The sequence below is a fragment of the Lepidochelys kempii genome, chromosome 9 (assembly GCF_965140265.1).
Source record: "Lepidochelys kempii isolate rLepKem1 chromosome 9, rLepKem1.hap2, whole genome shotgun sequence".
Taxonomy (NCBI): Eukaryota; Metazoa; Chordata; order Testudines; family Cheloniidae; genus Lepidochelys; species Lepidochelys kempii.
Window position 1 is genome coordinate 18,098,508 of NC_133264.1, and position 19,309 is coordinate 18,117,816.

Here is a 19,309-nt window from a genome sequence, read left to right on the forward strand (position 1 = left end):
GAAGATAGCTGAGAATTTTTAATCACTTGTGTCTGTTTGTTTTTTAAACTTGATTACTGTCTCTAAAAAGAATTTCATCTCTTGCTACTGACCAGATGAGAAACAATCCATGGCACTCTGTTTCTTTAATTTTAAAACGTGCAAAGAAAATTTAATCATTCCCTTCAGCTCTTCCTATGCCTGGCATGAAAAACTAATCGCCATCTCTGTACTGTAGGAATTTTCCTGCATGCTTTGTATTTGCATGTTCACTGTGATTGAGGAATATGTATTAAATCACGGCTATCTAATGCATGGAAGCAACCAGTCTTAGAATCTTGATGTCTGATCTGATTTGCACGTTGAGAGATTCTATGTACTATTTTGCCAACAAACTCACTCTGGAGTGAGTGTGTATTTTAATAATAATTCTTGTCTGGCGTAGTACAATGGGTATATTTCAATTTTAGTCCCAGGTAGAAGAATATAAACAACTGAAGGACACACTCAACAAAATGCCAAGTTTTCGACAACCTGAAAAGTTAGAGCAGCCAAACGTTCCACAGGAAGCAGCAGTGGCGGGAGCAACATCTCCAAATAGTGACCTCCCAGCACATGAGAAAAATGCAGCTGACGAGCAAAAAGAGGTGAAAATCACTGACTGCTGCAGCAATTTTTTTCCGTGATGATTTTCCACGAGGGTTTGATGACATTTTTTTGAACAAACAAGTCTTTTCTGGATGAAAAATGCAGATTCAATTTAGTGTTGAATTTGCCAAATTGTTTTGGTTGAAACACAAATTCTGAAGAAATCTGAATATATCTTTTCAATATTTTACAGTTCAAACATTCTTAGCTGCATGCCAAAGAAAAAAAAAAGGGGGCAGGTTTACATGTAAAATCCAGGGATGAGCTCTTGTTTTACATGTGTCTTTGCAAGCTGAGAATAAATATTTCTGAATCACAACAAATAGGCTCAGAGGAATTAGATTTAAATATCAGTAAATGTTGATTTCATTGTACATACACAAACTGATGAAAAAATATTTCCATAGCTGAAAATCAAAATTTACAGATAGGCAAAGAAAAACGTTGCTTGAGAACTTGTTAGACTTTCATTTAAACATATTTATTTTTGACATATTTTGACGTATGATGTTAACAATTTGTGTTTTAACTGTTCTCCAGCTTTAACTTCTTGAACCTCAGCATCTACTGTCATTAAAAAATTTTGTGAACCCCCACATTTTGTGCAAATGTGAAAATTTAATAAATATTGATAAAAATTGAAAAAATGCTTTAAAATAAACATCAATATTATCCACTGACATGATAAAAAATAAAAATTGAATTCTGCCAAGCCTAAAAATAAAACACTTTTTTTTAAAACTGGAAGATAAATATTTTGGGCTTCATTTTAGATTAAAAGTGGGTTGAGTTATTTCATGTCATTGTCATTTTTTAGTTGCAGAGATCCAAGGAATAGATTCTGATACCCAGACTCACATTAAGTAGTACCTTACTTCAGAAGTAGGCCCATCGGTTCTGGTTATTGAGTGAAATTCTACTCAGCACGAGTAAGTGCATCAGAATCTGGTCCTTAATTTTTATTGTAGAACACAGTTGACTTATGCCGCCTTAACTTGTGGAGTAGAATATTACTCCACATGAGTAATCACTCACTTTAATAAGACTCCACTTTTAGAATAATGTGCTGATCATCCTTAGTAAGGCTGGAAATCTCACCTTTAGCATTTTCTAGAACATAACCAAATCTGAGAAGAGTATAAATTATGAATCAGATATTCAGCAACTTCTACTTTTTGCAGGCACAATTTTGTACCCTAAATAAATTGTATCCTCTTGTGCCAACAATTAATGTGGATGCACATATTAATAAAGATGACTCTGTTTACACGTACAAATAGGTAGACAGATGTCTAGCTGCTACTTCAGATCACGTTGAGGTCTACATGAAAGAGGCCTTGAATAATTTATCAGACCTAATCACTGATCATAATAAACAGGTGGACAGTTTCTTTTATGAACATTATAAAATATTAAGCCTTTATGGAAGTCATGCAAATGTTTTATAGTGTCATGGACTCTAGAAGTAGAGACATCTCTGAAATATCATGGAATTAATATATCATTTTACACAGGTACCCCAGAATGAGGAGAAGCCACAGGAAAGGGAAGAAATAAATTCCAAGAGAAGAGAAGATGAAGATGAAACTTTACTGAGCAGAAAAGCAAATGAGGGTCACCCTCACAAAGAACTGAATATTCAGCAGCAACAAGAAGCAGGAGAAGATGAAGAGCAACACATGGACCAAGTTGAAGAGGAGCACAGAAAAGAACTTGAGGAGGAGGAAATGGAGCAGGCAGGGCAACCTGAGCACTTGGTGGAAGAACAGGATCAAGCACCAGAAGAACATGACTGGAAAGAACGGGAACATAAAGAAGAAGCAGCCAACATGCTGGGTGAACGCATTCACTCAGAGGTGCAAGATTCTCTTCTCAACAACGGCCACCCTTTCTGGCACCTGTCAACTGCAGGCCCTGCTTTGCACCTGTAATTAGTTGCAGCTGTAATTAGTATCATTTGGATTTGCAAGCAGTTGAGGAGTAAGGCAACATTTAAAACACAGCACTTAAATGCCTGGGACTCTAAGCATATGCTTAAAGTTAAGCACACGATTAAGAGCTTTCTGAATTTGGGGGTTAATTTCTAAGTGACATTAATTCCACTTGCAAATAACTGCAGGTGCAAAAGGGAAACCACATTGAATCCAGTCTAAAGCTTGGGGGTTGTGGGAAGGGAAGGTTTGTGTTTGAGTTTTTTTGGGGGGGACTTCCTTTACAATATTAGATTTGAAGTGTCATCCTGTGATAGCAAATGCAGTTACATTTCCCTTTCGGGTATTGGTATAACTTCAGTAAACACTCTTCATTCAAAGTGTTTGCTAATATTTTCACAAAGCATTTTAGTTGTAAGATGAACAGGCCTAGAGGAGTAAAGGGAATTTAATGTATAGTAAGGACAAGGCATATTCTGTTGAGCTTTAAACAGAAACAGTAAGACCTGGAAATACATTCTGGGTCAGGTCTCAAGCACAAAAATTAACTTGTTGGTCTCATCCTAGCCTCCGTGTGCATTTATCGATCTAACAAAACAAGCATAGAATTCAAGCACAATGGAAAAACTTTGGCTGAGGTGCTCTGGACTGGAATCGTAGTAGGCTATGAGGCAATAATTTGGCTGCAATGGCAGAAGATTGCGCAATACCTGCCTCTATTGTGCCTGGTTGCAAACAATGTTTCGTCTCTCATTTAAGACCTAGTCAAGCTCTCGGTTTATAATTTTGTCAGTAATCTCGATATTCTTCCATGGCTATCATTGTTTAGTAATGTACAGGGAAAAAAAGAAAAGACAATTTGGTGATGCGTTCAAGCTGTGTCGTTTACCCAACTGTGCTTGAGTAGTTCAGCACTGTTTGCATTTAGTTCAGATATTACACAGGATGTATTTGGAGTGTGGGTTGGAGGACATGTACTATATGCTGGCATGTATTGGCGATAGCCATAGTATAAACTGCATTTATCACCAACCTTTGATTCTTTCACCTGCACTCTGCCCACATGATCAACCCTACCTCCAGACAGCCTCAGACAGCCAACAGTAGCAGTATTTTTTTAAGTTGCTAAAATATGTCAAGTGCCTGTCAACATTGGATCTTAGTACTGTGGCAGTATCAAATTTCTCGTGCGAAAAACTTTATACCACAACCTCAGGTATTCTGATTCCCCTTTAAAAAAAAACAAAAAGCAGCTGTGATTATAATGAGAACACTTAATGTGTAGCTTGAAGTAAGATGATGAAAGCTTCAAGAGTGAAGTTTGACTTTATGATCACAAAACGGCTATTTATACGTTGTTCTCCATCTCGTCCTTTGCCTGCATAATTCTGCCCCCTCCTCCCAACCTCTCCTTTTCTGGCATCAGTGGTTTTACCATGTCCATTGCTAATAATATGGGTTCTACCAGGAAAATCATTCCGATAGGGATGAGAAATAGGTACCCAAGAAGGCAGGTTCAGAAGTGTATATATTCAAACATGTTTGTTTCTTTCACTTCTTGACACAGAGAGTAACAAAAAGATACAAACTGGCCTATGAAGAACAGTTGGAACAGCAGCATCTGGCTGCCCGAAGAGCTGAAGAAGCCAAACAGCTAAGGGAACATCAGGAATCTCTACACCAGCAGAGGCTGAAAGGGCAGTTATTACGGCAGCAGCAGCTTCAAGAAAAAGAGCTTGCACTACGGAGACAGGCTGAACGAGGAGAAGAGCAGTACAAAAACCAGCTAAGGTTAACAACTTCTCTTACATGTGTGCTGTGATCTGCACTCTGGGTTTCATGGGGCATGTCTGCACTTTGGTGTAAATTGCACCTCGAGGAGACATACCCCGCTAGCTGTCATAGAACTAATGCACTAAAAATAGAGGATAGCTGTTGAGGTGGGAGCAGCAAGAGGGGCTAGCTGCCCTGAGTACATGCCTAGTGTGGTGAACGTTTATACGTATTTTCCCAGTAAAGTTATGTGGCTTGCTTTGTGCTACCTGGTTGTTACTCCATACCCCAGAGGTGGCTGCACGTCAGCAGTGCTGTACATAGACAATTTCAGTTTTTGAAATGTGTTAGGATCTTTTAGGATGAAAAGCACCCCATAAATGGAAGATATTTTGAAATAATTTCATGAAAACTTGATGCTTGTGAACAGGAAGGGCTAATACCACTTGCTTTGTGCAGCCAATAGCATGAGTTTAAGGATGAACTTTTAGCATTAACTTTTTGAATTTTATAAAAAGAAAAAAAATGGTTTGATTCATATCCCTGATGTTCAAACATTTCTGTGGACTATTAAAATAAAGAAAGTGTACATCAGGCTCCTGTAAATGTAACTTACAGTCTATGTACTGTAGATCAGTGGTTCTCAAAGTCGGTCCGCCGCTTGTTCAGGGAAAGCCCCTGGGGCGCCGGACCGGTTTGTTTACCTGCCGCGTCCACAGGTTCGGCCGATCGCGGCTCCCACTGGCTGCAGTTCACCGCTCCAGGCCAATGGGGGCTGCGGGAAGTGGCGCGGGCCAAGAGACATGCTGGCTGCCCTTCCCGCAGCCCCCATTGGCCTGGAGCGGCAAACCGTGGCCAGTGGAAGCCGCGATCGGCCGAACCTGCGGACGCAGCAGGTAAACAAACCGGTCCGGCGCCCCAGGGGCTTTCCCTGAACAAGCAGCAGACCGGCTTTGAGAACCACTGCTGTAGATCATCTTCTGTCCCCTCACTCCTTTCAGTCTCCCATTTAGTGCCTGTCTTCAGTTAATGCTATTTCTGCTCTCCTGCTGAGATAATTTCAAAGCCGTTAGTGGCCTTCACTTATTTTCTGAAGCTCAAACCTATATAATGATCTTTACAGAAATATTTTCTGAAACACACAGTAATAAGGAAATATTAACATGAGTAACATTAAAAAAAAAAAAAAAAAAGCCTTATTACCAGGAAGTGAATTAGTACTGTCCAAATCCCCAATTCTAGAGGCAGTGCCACGTAAGAAAACTCCTTGCCAGGTCAAAGCCTAAATTGCTCAGGTACAGGTGTATGACTTCTTTGTTTTGGGGCCATTATTAAACGGATTTTTCAATACAAGACTCTTTGATTTCATTTCTTAGCACCCTACATTTTCAAAGCACTGTACCACCACTAACTTGTGTCCTTATAACAGCCCTATGAATAAGCCAGTACGGTACTACCCACCATTTCTGTAGATAGGAAAACAGATGCAAAGGCTAGTAAGGTATCCTACACAAAATTGTCTTGTTCCATAATGTTCATTTCCTTTTAAAAATGCTAATGGAAAAACTTAGCTAACAGGAAAGTAAATCTGGGAATCCTTTAAAAAAGCAAGCCAGAACTGTCTCTGTGAAACTGAAACTGTATTTTTGCATCTAATTTTTTAGCCAACAAGCTCATTATGACAATATGGACCATGATATTGTACAAGGAGAAGAGGGGCAAGGCATCCACGAAGAGGATGGAGGTGAGACTGAATTCTCTTTCCCTCTCCCCCCCCCCCCCCCATCTGAAGTGTCTTCAGTGTCTTATCCATTCAGAAATAAATATAGCTGCTTTGGATTCCAATAAGAGAGCACTGTATTTTCTTTACAGTTAAAATCAGTGACTGTTTCATTGGTGATTTTTGGTGGTTGTATTGCCTAAGATGGGTGCAGTTATGATTATATACAAACGAGAAGAAGGACGGCCTTATGCTGAAGGCAATAGACTGGATCTCAGGAGATTTGGGTTCAGTTGTTGGCTCTGCCACAGATTTCTGGTGTAACTTTGGGCAAATCACATCAGAAGCTCTTCAGGTCAGGGACGACTACGCATATGTACAGCACCTACCACAATGGGGCCTTTTTCTCAGTTGGGGACTCCAGGAGCGGCCGTAATACTCATACTAATAATTAATTTTGTCAGTGTATGAAAGGGACAATCGGCACCAAGATGAAGCTGAAGAAGTAGAAGATCAAATTAATGCAAATGAGCAGCAAGAACCAGAGCATCAAACAGAGAACCAGCAGGCAGATGAGCCAGCGGTAAGACAAATCTGGCTGTTGAAATAAGATCTTTATTTAATTTTATTTGTTTTGTTAGAAATGAGTAGGGTCGTCATTGTTGAAGGCATTCTGTCTTTCAATACACCCCAGAGCTGTGCTTCTGGTCTAACCGTGCATGAGGATTTTGACGCTGTTGGGACTTAAACTGGGAACACTCGGATACAAAAGCAGTAAACGAGCATTTCATCAGCTGTCCGTCACAGCAGATGCCACCTTGGAGGGGGGAGAATCCAATTCTACATAAATACCTCATTATATTTTTTGTTCAGTTTTGTGGTGTATACAGGATCTTGCATACATGCATTTTTATTTAGAAGACTAGATTGTGTGGCAAATATTTGAAGAGAAGAATATTTATTAGCCCAAAGATGTTACTGGTGCCTCGGTAGCTGCAGTATTAAATCTATGGGATAATATCGGATAATAAGCATAAAGGAAAAACAGCATTTATTGAATAGCAAAGGTTGAGGAGATATCAGGCATTTTGTCCCTTAAGTAACTGATACAAATGTGGCTCAGGTCAATATATCGTAGCCTAGGGTAGCATGGAGAACAACTTTTGTGAGCTATGTGGAGTCCGGCCTGATCAGAGTTAACACTTAACTATTCTGACCTGTCTGTTGTTCTGACTGAGCTGTACTTTTATCAGGCGTTATCACTTGCTGTATTATCAATAACCAAAAGCCTTGCAGTATCCTATGTGAAGTGAGTTGGTAGCCTCAGTCTAATTTCTAGTAGACAGATGTGCGCATCGCAGCTGTATCCTTATTCAGGGCCGACGCACTTATTTCCAGTGCTGTAAATCTGGCACTTTTCAGAATCACTGGGGTTTTGATTCAATGCCCACTGAAGGCAATGGAAAAACTCCTATTGGCTTCAACAGGCACTGGATCAGCCCTGAGGTAACTATTACTATAATGATTTTCAAGTGCAATGGAATTGCTGAGACTCATGTACTTATACAATACACCCTTCTAAAAATTACAGAAGGCAGCTGTGGAAGATGTGAACCCAGCTGATGATCCTAACAATCAGGGAGAGGACGAGTTTGAAGAAGCTGAACAAGAGAGAGAAGAGAATCTGCCAGATGAGAATGAGCAGCACAAACAAAATAATCAGAAGCAGGAGAATCCTGAGATGGAGGAACATTTAGTGGTGAGCAGATAAAAGGAAGCATCTGTAGAACATGTGCAATTGTGTGCACATATTTACAGCTATGTTAAGAATGGCTGTTCTAAAGATGCTGTACGAGGAAGGACAGTAACAAACATTCAAACTTTGATACTAAGACACAGACCTTTGTTTTAATTGGGCAGGTTTTATACTCTATACAGTACACGCAGGTAAAATTACAGAACTGCTTCTGGTGATATCTTGATCTTGTCTCTAATCCCATCACCCCCATCCCCACTGCCAGGCTCAATGCCCTGTTTTGCTACCATCCCCATGTCACCTTGTACACTGCTCCCTGCGTGAACAACTTCCCATTATAGTTCTCCCAAGCCACTGCCCTGTCTTCACTCATATCCCTCATTAAGAATTTTACTTCTTCCATGATTCGCACAAGCAACGTTTCCCAATAAACAGCCTGGTCTGTTTTTTCCTCTTTGCTTCCCATTGCATCCTGCCTATTGTATTTGCCGTTCAACTGTGAACTTTGGATGGCAGGGACTGTACTTTTTTGTCTGGATGCTGTGTGTAGTCTGATTTCTGTTGTACAATGATTTCGTTATAATCAGTCCACTGTCTTTTTTTTAATTTGACTTGGTGTAAAGGATGTAACCAGTCTAATATTAATAATATTCAACAAATTACAAATTTGCTACACTATTATTCTGGAATATAGGATATTTTAGTTGCAGTGCAAGTAGCTCTAACCATCTGTATTACTAAAATTAAGAGACATGCATGGTAGAACTGCGTTTCCCTTCTGTTTCTGCAGATGGCAGGAAATCCTGACCAGCAAGAAGATAATGTGGATGAACAGTACCAAGAAGAGGGAGAAGAAGAGGTAATAAAAAGAGTGTAGAGTATATGTGGAACTCAGGTAGCATAACAGATCTCAATTCACTTTGGTGAACGTCAGTTAGTTTTAAAAAGTAAAAAAGTATCATTTTTCCCATAGTAGCTTTTGGGAAGATGGGAAGTAATCATCACTTCTCCCTTGGCCATTGATGTAATACTTCAGTTATAATTTTTTTCTTTTGAGTACTTATGTAGATGTATGGCAGTCCATTAATTTCCTATGTCTTTTTGAGCATTAATTATGCAGTTACTGAAAGGATTAAACTGATCACGATTTAGGAAAAAAACCCACAAACCTCTAACCCTCCAAGTGTCACTGAAAACCTCATTGATACTTCATGCTTTAATCACATACCTCTGTTTCATGCAAGCAGTTTTCCCAGTTAACTACTGTCTCCTTAACTCAGATTAATTTATCCGTGGTTCATTTAAGTAGTTTGAGCTATTTAAGCTCCCAGTATGCATGCAACTGAATAGCCAAGCAGCTGTCAGTACATTGCTTTCACACTGAGAAAACAATGGAAACAACTTTGTTTTTCCTCTTTAGAATTTTGAGTTGCATGCTAATCATGCATGCCTGTATGCTGCTCTGTAGCTCGTCAACACTGAACTAATAATGGCCGTTTCCTGCTTTACCTGTAGTGCTGTACTACAAAGCAGTAGATAGGATTGCTCAACACTCACTTATGAAGTTCTGCTACTTTTTGTTTAGATTAAATGGTATGTATTTAACTTTTGCCAGTTCCTTACAATATGTTGAAATCAACCCAGGTCATTAGCAACAGGTCTTAAGTTGCCTCTCTGGCAGTTATTCAGTGTTGTATGTGAAATGATTTGGTGTCCATAAAAGAACTAAACTGGTACCCTTATTGGAAGTATTTACAGAGTAGTTGAGAATCGAATGGGTACGGAAAATGAGCTACTCTCCCCAGAGGCGGATTACAGTTTGATGGGGCCCTGGGCCAGAACAAGTGGAGGCCCCTCCCCACCCCTTCCACCTGAAGTCCCTCTCCCCCCACGCTCCTGCTGGGGAGCGGGGTCAGGGTAAGGGGGGCTTGCCCCGTTCCGGCCAGCACTCCTGCCAGGGAGCGGGTTCGGGGCACAGGGACATCCAATTGGCCAGGGAACCCTGGGCATGGGCCCTGTTGGCTCAGTGGCTAATTGGCCACTGACTCTCCCATTCCTAGCAATAGTCTTTTCGGCAGATGGATCCAAGTATATCACCAGAGTAGAGTGAGGAACTTTACGCTACTGCTGCTTACAAATATTCTGATAGACAATCAGAAAACATTGCAGTACTGGTGAGCCACTGGAATAACCAGTTTTTTTAAAAAATAATGGGCTGGATTCTAATTTTCACCATTCCCTCTTTATGCTACTCTAGCACTGTAACAGGGCCATAAATCTGTAGTAAATTACGTTTGCATCCAATTTAAGGCCTATTTATATAGCTAGAGTGGTGTAAAAGGACCTTAGTGTGAATGTGAGTTGGGTCCAAGCCTTTTCACTGTGCCTAAACAGTCAGAAACTTAGTCACATTGGAAAAAAAAATTAAAATATAATCTTTAGGTTTCCTGCAACTGGAGTATCCATTTAAAAATCACATCACTTGATCCTACAACTGTTCCATGACCTGACCTCCCATAAAAGGCAATAGGAATCTTGTGGGCAAGACTAGGGCAAAAATAAACCTGCAGAGCTGTGCAAGGAGATTGACATGTAGAATCATAGAAGATTAGGGTTGGAAGAGACTTCAGGATGTCATCTAGTCCAACCCCCTGCTCAAAGCAGGACCAACACCAACTAAATCATCCCAGCCAGGGCTTTGTCAAGCCAGGCCTTAAAAACCTCTAAGGATGGAGATTCCACCACCTCCCTTGGTGACCCATTCCAGTGCTTCACCACCCTCCTAGAGAAATAGTGTTTTTTAATATCCAACCTAGACCTCCCCCACTGCAACTTGAGATCATTGCTCCTTGTTCTGTCATCTGCCACCACTGAGAACAGCCGAGCTTCATCCTCTTTGGAACCCCCCTTCAAGTAGTTGAAGGCTGCTATCAAATCCCCCCCTCACTCTTCTCTTCTGCAGACTAAATAAGCCCAGTTCCCTCAGCCTCTCCTCATAAGTCATATGCCCCAGCCCCCTGATCATTTTCGTTGCCCTCCGCTGGACTCTCCAATTTGTCCACGTCCTTTCTGTGGTGGGGGGCCCAAAACTGGACACAGTATTCCAAATGTGGCCTCACCAGTGCCAAATAGAGGGGAATAATCACTTCCCTTGATCTGCTGGCAATGCTCCTACTAATGCAGCCCAATATGCCGTTAGCCTTCTTGGCAACAAGGGCACACTGCTGAGTCATATCCAGCTTCTCATCCACTGTAATCCCCAGACCCTTTTCTGCAGAACTGCTGCTTAGCCGGTCAGTCCCCAGCCTGTAGCAGCACATGGGATTCTTTCATCCTAAGTGCAGGACTCTGCACTTGTCCTTGTTGAGCCTCATCAGATTTCTTTTGGCCCAGTTCTCCAATTTGTCTAGGTCACTCTGGACCCTATCAGCCTCGGGATCACTACATCTGATGAAGTGAGCTGTAGCTCACGAAAGCTCATGCTCAAATAAATTGGTTAGTCTCTAAGGTGCCACAAGTACTCCTTTTCTTTTTGCGAATACAGACTAACACGGCTGTTCCTCTGAAACCTACACATACTAGTGAGAGAATACTAAAAAGATTTAAAGAGGAAATTAGTCTTTTGTATACACACCACTAAATGTCAGTATCAGATGTCTAGCCTGAAATCTAATTATAGGAGCCTCCTGATGGGATTGATTTAATCATAACCACTGTACAGACTTAATACAGTCATTTGAAATTTGAAGGAGAGGAACAAACTTGATATAGAAATCTCAGGTCAGGTCAAATCTGTGCAGTGTGTGCATGTGTGTTGGCTTGTCGTGGGGAGCACTGTATGACAATTGTACTATAAATTCATACATTTCTTTTCAGAGTAGGTGAACAATGTGCTGGTGATGTTTTTTTAAACTGGGTTTTTATTTTGTTTTTGCATTTTAATACTACAGTAGAACCTCAGAGTTACAAACTAACCAGTCAACCCCACACCTCATTTGGAACCGGAAGTACGCAATCAGGCAGCAACAGAGACAAAAAAGCAAATACAGTACAGTATTGTGTTGAACGTCAACTACTAAAAATAATAAAGAGAAAGCAGCATTTTTCTTCTGCATAGTGAAGTTTCAGAACTGTAATAAGTCAATGTTCAGTTGTAAACTTTTGAAAGAACAACCATAATGTTTTGTTCAGAGTTACGAATGTATCAGAGTTACGAACAACCTCCATTCCCGAGGTGTTCGTAACTCTGAGGTTCTACCGTAGAAGGATTATATTTGCCACCTGCTAATTTTAAAGGAAACCAGAAATTTGCAGAGCTGTATGTTTGTGCCTTTTAGGTCCAGGAAGATTTGACTGAAGTGAAGAAAAAGGAACGGGAACACAATGCTGAAGAGCCATATGGTGAAAATGATGAAAATGTAGGTACAATAAAATAGAATCATAGAATCATAGAATATCAGGGTTGGAAGGGACCCCAGAAGGTCATCTAGTCCAACCCCCTGCTCAAAGCAGGACCAATTCCCAGTTAAATCATCCCAGCCAGGGCTTTGTCAAGCCTGACCTTAAAAACCTCTAAGGAAGGAGATTCTACCACCTCCCTAGGTAACGCATTCCAGTGTTTCACCACCCTCTTAGTGAAAAAGTTTTTCCTAATATCCAATCTAAACCTCCCCCACTGCAACTTGAGACCATTACTCCTCGTTCTGTCATCTGCTACCATTGAGAACAGTCTAGAGCCATCCTCTTTGGAACCCCCTTTCAGGTAGTTGAAAGCAGCTATCAAATCCCCCCTCATTCTTCTCTTCTGCAGGCTAAACAATCCCAGCTCCCTCAGCCTCTCCTCATAACTCATGTGTTCCAGTCCCCTAATCATTTTTGTTGCCCTTCGCTGGACTCTCTCCAATTTATCCACATCCTTCTTGAAGTGTGGGGCCCAAAACTGGACACAGTACTCCAGATGAGGCCTCACCAATGTCGAATAGAGGGGAACGATCACGTCCCTCGATCTGCTCGCTATGCCCCTACTTATACATCCCAAAATGCCATTGGCCTTCTTGGCAACAAGGGCACACTGCTGACTCATATCCAGCTTCTCGTCCACTGTCACCCCTAGGTCCTTTTCTGCAGAACTGCTGCCTAGCCATTCGGTCCCTAGTCTGTAGCTGTGCATTGGGTTCTTCCGTCCTAAGTGCAGGACCCTGCACTTATCCTTATTGAACCTCATCAGATTCCTTTTGGCCCAATCTTCCAATTGGTCTAGGTCCTTCTGTATCCTATCCCTCCCCTCCAGCGTATCTACCACTCCTCCCAGTTTAGTATCATCCGCAAATTTGCTGAGAGTGCAATCCACACCATCCTCCAGATCATTTATGAAGATATTGAATAAAACCGGCCCCAGGACCGACCCTTGGGGCACTCCACTTGATACCGGCTGCCAACTAGACATGGAGCCATTGATCACTACCCGTTGAGCCCGACAATTTAGCCAGCTTTCTACCCACCTTATAGTGCATAGTAGGTATAATTGTCTTTAACAAAGCTACAGTCATGGTAGACATTACACAATAAAGGTTGTAGCTCACTTTTAAGCATAAATAAACTTTCAAACTCTGCCTCAACTTCCTCCTGCCCTAATTCACTTCCTATTCCTCCCAAAATCCTTTCAACCTGGAGAGCCTCCAGCTCTAGCATCTAGAATTCCTTCATCAACTCTTCCAGCTTCACATGAGAATCACCTCTTTTTCATCTGCGGTTATCTATTTAATTGCATCTCTGAATTTGCTTCCCACCCTCCCACACACACATCTGGGCTGCAAATTCTATGCTGTGCCTGCGAGACACACAGCTCAGAAACTCTCCCTGAATCCGTATTGTGTTGTGTAATGTGCTATTCTGTCATGTATGAGGATTATAGAATTCTGTAAGTATTCCATTATAACCGCATTTAATAATGTAACTCACTAAAAGGTATCATCCTGCTCCTGTGAAATCAATGGGACTTTTGACATTAACTTGGGATCAGACTGTAAAGGATGAAATTTTCATCCTCACTACAGCCTCTGTGGCATAATACAGGGCTATAAAACCTCCAGAACTAGATAGGGGACAGTCCCCCCGCCACAGGAATTGTATAGGACAGCTGCAGCCTGCCTTATGTAGGCCACTTTGCAAGCCTCAACATAGTGGATGGAGTTGGGGGCAGGCCTATAGCTCCACCGAGATTTTGGGTTATGACGCGTCAGCTTCCAGAGCATCCCAGAATTCAGAGGTTTAAAGCCACCTTTGCCCTCAATTCCTCAGAACTATAAGTTCTGTCTTGCACCAGAATTTTATCCTAACCCAGCCATGTGTTTTAAGATAAGCTATAACCACCACACAATATATATTTTTAAAAGTTTTATGGGTAAATGTACTTGTGACGTTCCCCTGGTGCTATCTGGACCAGTGATAAGCTAGGCCACTCCAATCCTTGACTCTGGGAGCCAGCCTTACCCTGCTCTGCTGTCAGAACCCCCACTCCTGGGCTGTTCACGCACAGCCTCTGGCATGTAAGCTGCTCCTTGGATTGTGCAACCGAATGACACTAGCCAATACCTCCCATTCCAGAGGAACCCAACCCTAGGAACCTCCGTCTTGCAGTGTCCAGTTGTGCCTGCTGGATGCTGCAAGCTTATATGAGTTTGTCATTTTAACAAAGACATTAATATGTAACAGGCTTGCTATCCCAAGGTGAGTCTCTGTCCTGCTTCAAACCAAACGTACTGCTTCAGGTAGAACAAACAAATATCTTTATTAACTATAAAGATAGATTTTAAGTCAAAGCGTAACAAGTCAGATTTAGTCAAATGCAATAAAAGCAAAATGCATTCTAAGATGATCTTAACAATTCCAATGTCCTTACAAACTTAGATGCTTCTCACCACAGGATGGCTGGTTGCTCTTCAACCGGGCTCTCCCCTTTGATCAGTGGTTCAGTCGCTTGGTGTGGTGTCTGTAGATGTAGGTGGAAGAGAGAGGAAGAGCATGGCAAACGTCTCTCCCTTTTATCATGTCCTTTCTTCCCTCTTGGCTTTGCGCCCTGCCCCCCTTCAGAGTCAGGTGAGCATTACCTCATCACAGTTCCAAACTGGCCAAAGGAAGGGGGGTGACTCACTCGAGAGTCCAACAGATTCTTTTGTTACTGCCTACGCCAGTGTCCTTTGTTCCCGTGAGGCTGGGCTGGGTTTGTCCCATACCTGCCCTGATGAGGTGTGAACTGCCTCTCTGCTCTTGGAGAGATTTTGCCTGGGCTTGCATTAAGCCACGAGGATACATTTTCAGCTTCATAACTATATACCTGAAATTATAACCTATGACATTACTGTAACAATTACTATAACATCACTGTAACAACCATGCTCAGTGCATCATGAGCCTTCCGAAGACACCCAACATGACAAACTTTGCATTGGATACCACACAATCATTTTACAAGGATGAACATGGGGGTGCTGGGTGTTCCCCTGAGGTACAGAGCCTCACAGTACTTTCACTGAATCCTTCCGTTTTTGTTTGATCTTTTCAGGCTGATGAAAAAAACAATGAAGGTGCAGACCATGAGCAAGGAGTTCATGAAGAGAACAATGCAAAAGAAGGTCATGAAGAAAATTATGAGGAGGAAGAGGAGGATGAGGAGGAAGGTGGCGCCATTGCAGCAAAAGCCCATAGAAGAGGGGAAATGTAACTCTTTGTTGTTTTATGGGTTATGTTCAACAAAAGGTTCTTGCTTGAAATGAACTTTTTTCTAATGATATTTAATTACAGTAATTCAAACTTTGCCTTTTATGTTTTTTACTTTTCTATTAGATGCTTTCATACGTATATGTGAATACACTATTTTGATATTCTAGATTAGCATCTCTTTTATATTAAGGCAACACAAAGACAGACAGTGGAATAGGTCTCATTCTTGTCATAATTCTGGTAATGTTTTAAAAGAGCATTTTTGGTATAAATTTAAACTTTCCTCTTGTCCAAGTTTGGAAAGAGCATTCAGTCTACACTGTAACTTACATGGGAAGTGATCTCGGGCCTGAAACTACTCAACGTTAGTCACTCAAATAGTTTCATTGCCTTCAGTGATTCATGGGTGAGTAAGGGCTAGCTGAATTACACACTGAAGCCCCCATAAGCATTACAGGATTGGTTTAAAGTTTAGGCCACAAATGAGCGGTCTCATTGGCTTTAATGGGACTATTTGTATGCTTAAAGGTAAACAAACATGTGTGTTTGCAGGATCAGGTCTCAGCATGTAGATGCAGTGCAACCTTAAAACATGCAAGCTATAAAAGCTTTAAGAATATGGTGCTGTTAAGGTTAACAGCTGTTTATGTAAAATTATTATAAACTTAATTTTAACGTGTATCAAGGTGTTTCAGTTACAAAAATCACAGCAGATAATAAAAGATGGTCTGTGGGTAAAGTACATGTAGAATGCATTATGTAAAGAATGACTTAGACAATCATAGATACAAAATCAAAATAGTCCCATCAGTTGAAAACATACTCAGCACAGGAAGAATGAAGGTTTACAGGAAGAATAACTGGGTGATACTTAAACTAGTTCATAAAATATGTGTCTGTCCCACTATCCTCAAAACATTTCAATAATCATTTGTGTGTAAGGCCTGTTGAACATGCATTTTGGAGAGTAAAAGGACTTAAGGCATTTTAAGTGAGTTAATAAGACTAGTACAAAATATCCCCTTCTGAATTTAGGGCCCCACATTTCTTGTGGAGGTCATCCAGAGGGATGTCTATATATACACTGTTGTGCTCAGCTGGTGAATAGCAAACCAGCGACAAAACTTCTGTAAGCACACTGCAGTGTGTTTTGCTTCCCTTTAGCACTGCATGGCCAAATGTTAATACTAACCTACCAGAGGCCCAGTATGTTAAGTATACCAAGTCCTACAATTAATGTAATTGAGGTGCATGAAAATATACAATATTTGTACTGTTACACACCTTTGCTGTTTAATTTAAAGGGGTTAGGCCTAAAGGCTTTAATCTAACCATTGTGTTACTCTTTAATTAACCCCTGGAGAATGGAAATCTGGATTTCCTAGGCTATGTCCCATTGCTGGAAATGAGGCATACCATCGCTACCAGTGTGAAGGTGTTAATATATAAAGGAAAGTGTGTTTCTTTTTCTCTTTACACTTTTTTTGAATGATACCTAAGTAATATTTTTTAGTTTAACTTTTTAATCTGATTGTAATTTAATTCAATTTCTACTAACTCAATTATACTTTTTAAAGATGGTTTTACTATTTCTAATTTTTTTTTAAAGTGCCCTATATATTTCTTACATTGCATAGGAATATTTTGGTCAGAATGTGTTTTTGATTTTCTGGTTACCATATTTACATTATGTATAAAAATGCCTGTTTATGTAATACTGTAAAATGTATATAATATGTACATAATCGTCAGAATACAATTATTTTGATAAATTGGTCTGTTTTTTTAATGTCACTGTTGCAGAATTTAATTATTTGAGGCATAATAAAAACTTGCCTGCAGTCAATAAAGCTAGAATGTGGGTTACCAATCTTTTTGCAGTGTGACATTTTACTATTGTTTTTCTACATGTCCATTCTTATCTTCTGTGAATGTGTTCATGGAGGGGGTGAGGTTGGAGAGAGAATGGCAGCATTGTACAGCAAGGGTGGGGTTTTCCAAAGCACTGCTTGATGGCTTTATTCAGTTTCTAGGGAAGTCAGTGGTAAAACTCCCATTGAATTCAGTCAGAGCAGAGTTTGGTCAATGCTTTGAGCGCATCAAAAATTCCACTGTAATTGTCCAAAGTGTTATAATACGTTGACTGATTTAACTGTTTGTAGTTGGCAGGGCTGGATTAAGGCATAAACTAACTAAACTACATCTTAGGGCCTTGCAGTATGAGCTTGCAATATGAGAGGCCCCTAAAAAAGAAAAAACTGAGAAAAATTATATTCTCTCTAAATATAGACATTTTTGATCAATTATGACAAAAATAGACACATCTGGGTACACTCATATCTTTACCTACCCTTACCCTTCATTAATTGTTCATTACTGGCAGGCCAGAGGCCAGGACTGAGGGAAAAAAAACAATAATTGCACTTGTAAAATTATTATTTCTATGAGTAAGTCTACTATCAGTCTTATAAGGCAGTGTCTTGTTGGCCAGCTGCTACTGGTAAAATTCTGACCATGCCTTCTTAATTTATTTAAATAAATAACTAATCTCACTGCCGATAAAATCAGGAAAAATGTGAGGTCGGAGACGGCAGTGTCATGAAGCCATCTTGCCAAGCTCATACTTGTATGGGACTTGTCCTAGGAATGACGTCATGTAAAGCCCTCCCCCTTGGTTGGTAATAGCCGGAAGGCCGCCACCTTTGTTTACAGTCCAGCATGCTCAGTCGTGTATATATCAAAAACTCCTGTTTTTCTTCATTTTTCTTAATTATTACTGTGTTCTTTCTTCTTTTGATCTGTACATACATGCAATTGTGTATTTTAGTGCGCACGCCACTTTCTGCTTCTTGCGTTATCCATGCTTCACCTGACTAAGTTTGCAGGCGATCGTCTTATGGACTTGGGTCAAGTGGATCTTAAGGAGGATACATTTTGTTGGTCACCCCTGCTCTAATATTTACTGTGAAGGTTCCTGAAACTGACAGAGGGAAGCCAACCTGTGGCTCTTCAGAAGTTAATATGCAGCTCCTCGTATAGGCACCGACTCCGGGGCTGGAGCTACAGGCGCCAACTTTCCAATGTGCCCGGGGGTGCTCACTGCTCAACCCCTGGCTCTGCCTCCACTCCACCCCTTCCTGCTCCCTCCCCCGAGCTTGCCATTCCCTTGCTCCCCCACTCCCTCCCAGAGCCTCCTGCATGCCACAAAACAGCTGATCGGGAAGTGCGGGGAGAGAGGGAGAGGCGCTGATCAGCGGGGCTGCTGGTGGGTGGGAGGCACTGGGAGCAGGGTGTGGGAGCTGATGGGGGCTGCTGACTTTTACTGTGGCTCTTTGGCAATGTACATTAGTAAATTCTGGCTCCTTCTCAGGCTCAGGTTGGCCACCCCTGTATTAGAGAGTGCTGACAAAAGAATAACTAGAGGGTTTTGAGAGAAGTGAAGGAAGATATACATATATATCAAAATATTCTGAGTACATGGTGAGCAAGTTATTTCAAACAATGTGCATATGTGATTTATAGGCTATTAAAGCCGATAATATTCATTATATTTGCTTGAATATAGGCTAGTTTTTCTCAGTCTTAATGCCTGGCTAGAGATTAGCAGTGTTTTTTCTGGTAAATTCTTTCTCTTCCACGCATATAGCTTGTCACTGTGTGTGTCCGAGGTGTTTACTCAAGATTAATTAGTGGTCCTGGGGGAGACAGGATAGAGAAGCAATGCAAACAGAGATACCTGCCTAGAAAATGCTGCAAGAAAAGCTATCTGCCCTAAGCATT

At 41.0% G+C, this 19,309-nt stretch overlaps 1 protein-coding gene across 4 annotated transcripts in view; it reads left to right on the top strand.

Moving 5' to 3' along the window:
• The window catches only part of GOLIM4 (golgi integral membrane protein 4), a 65,324-nt gene extending 48,002 nt beyond the window's left edge, over positions 1 to 17,322 (top strand). For 2 of the 4 annotated variants that reach the window (XM_073359452.1, XM_073359453.1), the window contains 9 exons: positions 450 to 626; positions 2,142 to 2,483; positions 4,126 to 4,349; positions 5,996 to 6,075; positions 6,516 to 6,634; positions 7,643 to 7,810; positions 8,598 to 8,666; positions 12,145 to 12,225; positions 15,372 to 17,322. In XM_073359452.1, the coding sequence (XP_073215553.1) occupies positions 450 to 626; positions 2,142 to 2,483; positions 4,126 to 4,349; positions 5,996 to 6,075; positions 6,516 to 6,634; positions 7,643 to 7,810; positions 8,598 to 8,666; positions 12,145 to 12,225; positions 15,372 to 15,530 (1,419 nt within the window). In that variant the 3' untranslated portion in view covers positions 15,531 to 17,322. The remainder of the gene's footprint in view (positions 1 to 449; positions 627 to 2,141; positions 2,484 to 4,125; positions 4,350 to 5,995; positions 6,076 to 6,515; positions 6,635 to 7,642; positions 7,811 to 8,597; positions 8,667 to 12,144; positions 12,226 to 15,371) is intronic. The other 2 variants (XM_073359451.1, XM_073359454.1) reach the window with 2 other exon arrangements.
• Positions 17,323 to 19,309: the final 1,987 nt, after the last annotated feature.